Source organism: Herpailurus yagouaroundi, unplaced genomic scaffold (genome assembly GCF_014898765.1).
Source record: "Herpailurus yagouaroundi ecotype Mexico unplaced genomic scaffold, PumYag 215, whole genome shotgun sequence".
Classification (NCBI taxonomy): domain Eukaryota; kingdom Metazoa; phylum Chordata; class Mammalia; order Carnivora; family Felidae; genus Herpailurus; species Herpailurus yagouaroundi.
In genome coordinates, this window is record NW_024412446.1 from 6095628 (window position 1) to 6104984 (window position 9357).

Here is a 9357-nt window from a genome sequence, read left to right on the forward strand (position 1 = left end):
CTGTCCCAAAAATAAATAAACGTTGAAAAAAAATTTTTTAAAAATAATAATAATAATTGGATTATAATACTTCAGACTTGACAGCAATGTTAGATTCTTCACAGCTTCAGTAGTAAAATAACTAAAGTCCAAACTCACTAAAATGACACCAGGCCCATAATCTAATGAAAACCCAATCATTCTTACTATGTCGCTTTCCTTTACGTTGACATGTTAGCAGATGAACACCCTCACGTCCGACAGTGCAGGATATTTTACAGATAAATGGAATTGAAAGACCTCCTTGAGAAATTTGTCACCCAAGAGTTGGCTGTCCAGGGGACATGTTCTCACAGGGGAGTTTATCGACTTTCCCAAGAAATACATCACCACATTCTCTTGATTCCTGACATTATGTCATTTAACCTGACAACTACAGGTTCGTAACCAATATTTGTAGGAAAAGATACAAGTCCTGATGCTTCTTCCAGTTTGAGCCTGTTTTTAGATTTCAAAGAGAAATGATACATTTGCATCGTCTGGTTAAATCAGGTTATTGTCTCAAAGGTTGACCATGTAAATAATTCAAATTAATTCATCACTGTACAATAGATTTAATAAGCATAATAAACACTTTGAAGAAAACACTTAGGACCCTCGGTCTGCCCTTGCTCTCACTCCCATTATCTCAGATTTCCCTGTGAACGGAATGAGTGGTACGGTGTTGTTCCCTTCTATTCAAAATATGCAAAGTTGCTATTTACCAGTTTGCAATTTGCATGTCTCAAATCCTGCCAGAGCACAGGGTGAGGGGCATGGGGTGACTGGTGAATGTGCCAAAAGGGGACCCCAGGGTGAAAACGGAAGGCCCAATGAATACATCTTCTCCACCCCAGACTGGTGTAAAACATAACCCCCACCGACTACTGAAGGTTTGTTTTTAAGACAATAAAAATATTGGGTATAAAAGGTTATGTGAAATCTCAGACACCTCGTGTCTTTTTTCTTTAGTTGCTGGGTTGAAGAAGAGGATGAGCCAGGATTTCACGATTGTTTTCATAAAAAGGAACACAAGAGAGAAAAGAGAACAATTGTGACTATTTACAACATACACTAGGAGAGTAATTTACAGCCTAGGCTTTCGCCTTCCTGGACCTCCATCCATCTTGTATTACTTTCTGCTGCTCCCTAAATCTAAACTTGCTGACTGCTGCATATCATTCAATATCTCTTGGTGTGTTCTGTGGTAATATATTTACAGTGGCCACACGTGAGACCACATTGATGATCAGATGTTTGTCATCTCTGAATATGAATCTGCATATGAATAAGAGGGCCACAGATAAGAGTTAAGGCCACATTTAATAGAAATAGAGACTGGGGGCGGGGGAGGGGGGGAATGCCTGGGTGGTTCAGTCGTTTGAACATCCGATTTTGGCTCAGGTCATGATCTCGCGGTTCATGGGTTCGAGCCCCGCGTCGGGCTCTGTGCTGACGGCTCAGAGCCTGGAGCCTGCTTCGGATTCTGTGTCTCCCTCCCTCTCTCTTCCCCTCCCCTGCTCGCACTCTGTCTCTCTTTCTCAAAAATAAATAAACATCAAAAAAAAAAAAAGAGGAAGAAGAAATGGAGAGCGGAAGATATAATGAACTTTATTGAATAGGATTATTTGAGAAGAGGAGGGACGGAGAGGTGTAGAGGAAAAGGTAGGCGAGAAAAGAAGAGAGAAAAACAGGACAGTGGAGAATGAGAAAAGGTAGAAGGGAGTCATTGGATCGATGCTGTTCTGAAGAGAAAGGCTTGATAAAGTTAAGTGGGGCACCGTTAATTAAGGAAAACCATTACTCATTTTGGCCAGGAAATAGGGTGTTCTGGTCAATCAAATATGTGGTTAATAGTTACCTTCCACTTCAACCAACATTTATTGAGACTCCACCGTGTGCAAAACTCTGTGCCAAGCTCTGGGTCCCTGTAGAGGCCTCTGGACCTCCTCTCTCCCACTGCCCCTCTTCTTCCCTTCTCTGTTTCTTACTGGGGGCAGATCTGATCTTGTCACTGGCTGCCTCGGACCTCTCAATGGCCTCTCTATATTCTCTGCATAGATGTGCCAACCTCCTTATCATGTTCTACAGGACCCTGCAGGGTCTGGCCTCTTAGGCTTCACTTCATGGCCCCGGTCCCCTGCTGCAGCCACGATGGTCTTTTTTTTTTTTTTTTTAAGTTTATTTTTTTATTTTGAGAGAGAGCAAGGGTGGGAGGGGCAGAGAGAGCAAGAGAGAAAATCCCAAGCAGGCTCCTCGCTGTCAGCGCAGAGCCTGAAGCGTGGCTCATTCTCACAAACCACGAGATCATGACCTGAGCCAAAACCAAGAATCAGACGCTTATTCAACTGAGCCACCCAGGCGCCCCCCACAGTGACCTTTCTGACCCTCAAATGCGCCATGTTCCTTTCTGCTTCTTTTTTAGATCCCAACTCACAGGTGTCATTCTCAACCTTCATGATGCCCCTACTCCCATTTGGCACTGGGACAGACAACACTTCCCCCCCTCAAGAGTAGCCTGTACCCTGCTCCATGGGATGCATTACAGCTTATAATGGCATATATCTTACTTTGGATTCCCCCAGAAGAAGACTTGGAAGCCAGGGTTTGGGAGCAAGTAATTTACTTGGAAGGTGATCCTAGAAAACATCCAGGAAGGGAAGTGAGACAGGGAAGGGAAGGCAGCCCATACATAGAAAGAAGCTTGCCCAGCGAGTTATCACCATGGGCAACTGAACTTCCCCTTGCTGGGGAGCCAATGTGGAACCTCGCCTCAGTTACTCCACCGAAGGGCATGGGACCCAGGGTATTTCTCCTCCAGTTCCTGTTAGTTAACTCCTTCCCCATCCCGCACCCACGTAGATTGGTGCTGAGAAAATGACACAGAGCTGACGGGTTTTACTTCACATTTATGATCTCAACGCAAAGGCATACTGGATGCTGCCTGTCTCTCGGAACTCCCACAGCCCACCTCCACCCTCACTCTCAGCTGATGACCTCACTGAAAAGTTAGACACCGTCAGTCGAGAGCTACCTCTTCTTCTCTCCCCTTCTCCCTCTCTCCTAGGGAGTTGCCTTCTGCCTTTGAAAAACCAGTCCCGGGGTGCCTGGGTGGCTCAGTCAGTTAACCGTCCAACTTTGGCTCGGGTCATGATCTCATGGTCCATGAGTTCGAGCCCTGCATCAGGCTGTCTGCTGTCAGAACAGAGTCTGCTTCGGATCCTTTGTTTCCCTCTCTTTCTGCCTCTCCCCCACTGACTCTCTGTCTTTCAAAAATAAAATAAACATTAATTAAAAAAAAAAAAAAGGAAGAAAAACCAGTCCCTCTGCTGGTTCTCTGGATTCTGTCCCCTCTGCCTTCCTAAAATCTTTGCTTCTATAGTTATCCCCTCTCTCCTGCTCCATTAATGTCCTTTCCTTCACCTGTTCATTCCAAGCGACACCCAATGTGGTCTAAGGGCTTTGCCACTCCAGATGTGATTCATGGACCAGGAGCACTGGCCTCACTTGGGAGCCTGTTTAGGAAATGCAGAATCTTCCACCCCAGAGCTGCAGAATCAGAATCTGCATTTTAACGAGATCCCCCAATATTTGGTTTGGAGGCGTATGACAATATGAAAAGCACTGGGCTATTTCTCTGCTCTCCATGATAGCCAAACTTTTATCCGTCCATTCAACAAATGTGTATAGAACATCTTTGAGGTACCAAGCAGACTTTTAGGTTCTGGAGACACACACAACAACAACAACAACAACAACAACAAAACAAAACAAAAAAACAAAACCCCACATTACCATCATATATGTGTGGTGTCTTAGGGGCAGAGAACAACAAAGAAAGAAAGAAGATAGGATCAGATTGTAAGTGCTTTGTAGAGAAATAAAATATGGGCACATGATAGTCACCAGATGGCTACTTTAGCTGACTCCAAAGAGGTGGCACTTAAACTGAGGTCAAAATGACGAGAAGTCATCATTAAAGTTGTCTACACAGGCTGTCTCACCTCCTCAGTCACTCACCCATTCATGCATCCTTCAGGACGTTCCATTGGTCTCCACCTTCATGCCACTGATACTGCTCTTCACAAGGCTTTCAATGGCTTCCATATTGTCATAAGCAACGGCCCTCTCTCTGTCCCTAACTTCCCAGCAGCCTTTGGGTCAGCTGACCACACCTTCTAGAAGCATTGTAAAATTAAGTGAGTCACCCAAGTAACCTTTTCCTTACCATATATTGTTCAATGTAGCTATTGTTCGGGGGAAAAAAAATGAAATCCTTTTATGGGTGAGAGAAGAGAGGGCAGAGAACAGAAGGAGAAGGAGATAAATGAGACCCTTTTTATTCCAGCGTAAACATGTAATTCTAAATCAGGGGGGAAAAAAAACATTTTATTTTCTGTTTTTAAGACCCCTTTGTTATATCAGGTGTATGTGGAAATGAGATAGACCACTGCTTTGATCCAGCTCACAAAGGAAAACGGTAGTTCAACATTCCTTCCAGATCTGCTTCCCTGGGCCCTGCATTAGCTCTCGGGGAATCTGGGTGGGAAGGAGAGCCAGCAGGGGCTCTGGGTTTTCCCGCGGGACCACCAGTCTAAACTCCAGGCTAGTCCCGGAGGTCGGGTTCGTAGAGGGGCACTGGGGGCAGGAGGAGGTTGGGGCGGAGGAAAACCACTTGCTGGAAACTATATAACCTCACACAAGAGATGGATGGAAGTTATTATTAGCCTGCTGATGTACGGAAAGACCTAATGCAGCACAGGGAATGTGGTTCAGGGATGTCCGTGTGTAGCATACCAAAGTGTGGGTTCATAAAAGTAGAGGACGGTCTGTGTACCGTGTTTCCCCTACACGTATTGCCAAAATTCTTGACCCAAGTATTTGTTTTTTATTACCAAATACTGTCAAGCCTACCGGGAGCCCACAGCCCTCAAGATGCCCTAGTGCTGTGAGCTGAAGCTCGGTCCTGGCCCACCGCCGCGAGGAGAGCACGTTGCTGATGCACGCATGCGCCATCAGAGTCTGGCGCCCTGACTTCATAGCTGTCTGCCCCGGGGTGGGTGCGGGCTCATCAACGCTTGGCTCTCTGCTTATGGAGTAAAGAAAAACTCAGAGGTTAGAAGATCGTTATAGCTTCATACCCCTGCCCATCTCAGTAGCAGGCGACAGTAGGAAAAAAATCAGAAGAATATTTTGTGACATGGGAAAGTGGCAAGAAACTCACATTGCAGTGTCCAGTATTTTATTGGAACCGCCCATTCTTTTTCGTGTTGTCTGTGGCCGCTTTTTTTTTTTTTTTAAGTCTATTTATTTGAGAGAGACGGAGACCGTACAAGTGGGGGGAGGGAGAGAGAGAGAGAATCCCAAGCAGGCTCCGTGCTGCCAGCGCGCGCCGAGCCCGATGCGGGGCTCAAACTCTCAAAACCACGAGATAGAGATCAGGAGCGGAGCCAAAACCAAGAGTGGGTCGCGCAACTGACTGAGCCACCCAGGCGCCGCACTCCGTGGCTGCTTTTGTGCTACAGTGGCAGAGTTGAGTTAGCTGGAGCAGAGCCCACACGTTCCCCAAAGCCTAAAATCTTTACTCTCTGGCCGTTTGCAAAAAAACGTTTGCCAGTCTCTGGTCTATAGAGAGCGGTGCAGATTCCAGGTTCTGCGTGGCAGAGCCCTGTCCTGCCTCCACGGCCTTATCTGTGGGGCTTTCCTTCACATTTGCCCTGCAATGGCTGTGGTAAACATCTTGTTCCTCGCTTAAATTTCATGCTATCCCACCTCTGTTTTCTTCCTGCTCTCCGCCTCGTCTGGAAACCACACCCAGGACTCTCAGTTTGCTTTTATGCCAATTCTCCCCAACCTTCAAGCAGGCCTTCCTGAATCTCTCAACGATAATTTATTTCTCCACCCTCTTTTGGCCATAATTCCTTCTGTACCGTCTCAGGACGTGCCAGTTTCCTACTTTGCATTATAATTATTTATGCACATGTTTTATTCCCCCTCTAGACTATAAACTCCTTGAAGAATGCATGGGCTCATTACGAAATTAGCATTCTGAGAACCCTTATTTGCATCACACATAAGATCTCTTGTCTTCAGCAAAAAGAAGTATACTTATGACACATATAATTGGCACTTATCACACAAATCAATGATAATGGGGAGCAAGGGCAAGAGGGTTGATTAAACCCCACTGCAAATTCCTCCAAAATTCATCTTTGCCCTACCATTTTACCAATGTAATAGGCACCAGTTTGGACTACACGCGCCGCCCCCCCCGCCTCCCCCACATACTTTGTATATGTGTATCTGCGTTGGCCACCGTGTGGTTAGCGGGAGCAAAAAGATCAGAAGTGAATGATAATCCACTGACTGAAATCATCAGGCCTCCAGTAATGGAGAGCTTTGGGGACATCTTTCTAAGCGAAGGTTACGTGAGCCTCTGACCTTTCCACGCCCGGGGGCTCCATAAAGATTTGCATTTGTGTGTATGCCATTTTGGAACTTCGTTGTCAAACAAGAATCTTTTCAGTATGGCCTTGATGCTGGAGAGACTAGATGAATTTAAAGTAAATAAAAAATACTACTACTAATAATAAATAAATAAATGAAACAATCAAATTCCCGGCACACATGCTTGATTAGGCAGGCCAAATATTCTATTGCAAACATTAATTCAACAAGAAATGATAAGGCAGTAAAATAAATATGAAGAGTAACCCTGCTTGCCAAAGCGACATATGCGTTGGGGCTGATTCTCTGCACCCATGACTGGTATACACAAATATTGTGTTAAACCTCTCCTCCTAATAGCCTCATTTCTCACATGTTCTTCAGAGGGAAAAATGTGATGCTAATTCAAGATGACTTATCCTGCTAAGCACATAAATAAAAAATAGTTCAGAATCCAGAACATGACAGAACTCCCCTTTCACGTCTAATTAAGTACTTTTAATTGGCAATTCAATTGGCAGACTGTATATTTTGCGCTGGAAAGTGGAAGGCAGACGGGACCCCCAGTAAGATACAAAGGAGATGTGGGCCGGGTGCGAATGCTTTACCGTGTGTGCTGCAGGAAAGTGAGGTTAGGCACGGGGGAAAAAAGGCAGCTATCCGTACATCTGGGAAGGAATTAGCAGCAACCGGGACAAACGCTGGAGGATCTGATCATGATTATAAAATGTCATTTAGGAAGATATTTACATTGTTAATTAAGCAATGAAGCTGATAACCGCTACTCCGTAAATTGTGCTAATTACCCCAGTGCCTTGGAAGGGTTTTCTAATCAGCCAGATCAATAGGTTCCTGGTTTATGCTAATAATGTGGCGTAATCCTCCTTCTGAAGTGCTTTGCTTACAGCATTCTGAACCCAGTACAGCTCCCGCCCACTGTCCTGTGCGAGAGGCAGGCAGCATCCGTCTGTCTGCCCACATCACAGCGCTGAAGCTGATGCCCGCTCACCCCCAAGGCCCCCAGCGAGGAAACAGGACTCTTACCATGCACTGTGCCTCCATCAATTGTTCAGGGGAGAGGCCTGAGCCTTTGTGCTCCATGAGATTTTTCTGTGGTCACAGCCCCATTTTCTCCCAACAATTACAGGGATCACCTAATCCCGAGGGATAAGGGCTGTGAAGGAAGACCTCAATTCGAGTGTCCGCTGTGCCACTGACTTGACGGCATGACCTTGAGGCAGGACACGCCGGTTGTTTTGATGAGCCTGCGTGTGGACCGAGAAAGTCAATTCGGTTCAGCTACTGGGTGGACCTTTCGGGGGGTTTTGTCTGCTTTGTTTTTCACTGAATTGAGTGATTGTTAGTTCTTTTGAGCCAGGGGAGCCAAACTATGCCTTCCAACGTATCAGCAGCCTCTCTGGGGCCCCAGCATGACACTAAGGGCTCTGAAATACGTAATGCAGACAAAGACAGTCTCGGGTCGAGTGCTGTCACGTGCTCACGTGGCTCTTGGTCATCCAAAGGAATGGCGAGAGTGTGCGTGAAGGACACCCAGGAAGAATTTGCTTCCCTTATTGTGATCTGTGGTTTCTCTCTCTTTCCTCCATCAAACCTCAATCAAAACACCACCAGCTGGTAGTCAAGTGTCCCGGTTTGAAGATCAGCTCATTTGCATTCTCTCTCACTCCTTGGTAGGTGTCCAAACCAACAGTCAAAATCCCACCTGGAGGGTAACAGGGTAAAAAAGAGAATTAGCCAAGGGCTGGGCTCACCCCTGGATTGACCGTCGGTCCCCGGATAACTAACTGAGAGTCGACGACCCAGGATGGGGAAGGGACAGCCAAGAGAGGACTTGGAGGTGGAAAGCCGAGGTGAGAGGGCACAGCGGCACAATTAAGGTTGGAAACAGCTGGGATCCGTTTCTTCACTAGAGAGAGAGAACTCCGTCCGTGGGCCTCTGCGTGGGGCTCCCGAGCTTTCATCGGCCGGCTCCCCAGCCCCCGCGGGCAGAGCCTCGGAGTTCAAGGCCAGCTCCTATGCTGGGCTTTGGGATGGAGCCAATTTGTTGAGTTGTTTCAGTGCTTTGATGTGTAAACTAATCATCCGTCATTGTGCTCTAATTAAACCTAAGTGGTGCAATGGATTTGCTGTCATAGAGGCCAGGGCCCTTCCTGGATTGGGGGAGGGAGGGGAGCATCCTCTGAAAGCAACCCTGCCCCAGGAGAGCCAGAACAAGGAAATGCCAGATATGAATATGAAAAGACCTGGAAACCCTGTCTGGGTCCGTGAGGCTGGAGAATATGTGACAAACCAGAAATCGGGGTGGGTCTATGAGTTTCTGATTTCCTGGGTGATGTTGCCCTCAGCGTGAGTGTCTAGCCATAACAAGTTCAGGTCAAGTGGGTAATCACAAGGTGACCTTACTGTTTGCCATGGCAACAGACCTCGCGGGGGGCCAGCTGGCCCTGGCATCGTCAAAACGTAACCCAGTTGCATAAGAAGAATGAGCAATTTCCACCTCTACACCTAAACCAGATGACCAAAACGTCCAGGGAGGTCAGTTTCAGGACTCCCTACAAAGTGTTGATATTTGTGACTATTTTCTTTTTGTCTCCAAATATTGGCATTCTAACTCAAAAGAAGTGTTTCCAAAATTACGAAGGGGAAGTGGGTCCTCCTTGCCAAGGAGAGTCAGAGGAAAGGGGGAGAAGATGGTGATAGACGGTTGATATTGACATGTGTCCTGGGAGTAAAGCCACCTCGTCTCAGATCTGACACTTCCCTGGTTCAAGGGCACCACCAGAGAGGGAAGGCAAGAGGATGCCTGTGACCCACTATGTCCCTCACCGCTCCAACATTTTGTGACAATGCTGATTTATTTGTGCCCTTGGC

At 46.6% G+C, this 9357-nt stretch overlaps 1 protein-coding gene across 1 annotated transcript in view; it reads right to left on the reverse strand.

The window, feature by feature from the left end:
* The window catches only part of LYRM9 (LYR motif containing 9), a 26598-nt gene extending 22455 nt beyond the window's left edge, over positions 1-4143 (reverse strand). The window contains exon 1 of the mRNA XM_040455306.1: positions 4039-4143. Within this exon, the coding sequence (XP_040311240.1) occupies positions 4039-4050 (12 nt within the window). The 5' untranslated portion in view covers positions 4051-4143. The remainder of the gene's footprint in view (positions 1-4038) is intronic.
* Positions 4144-9357: the final 5214 nt, after the last annotated feature.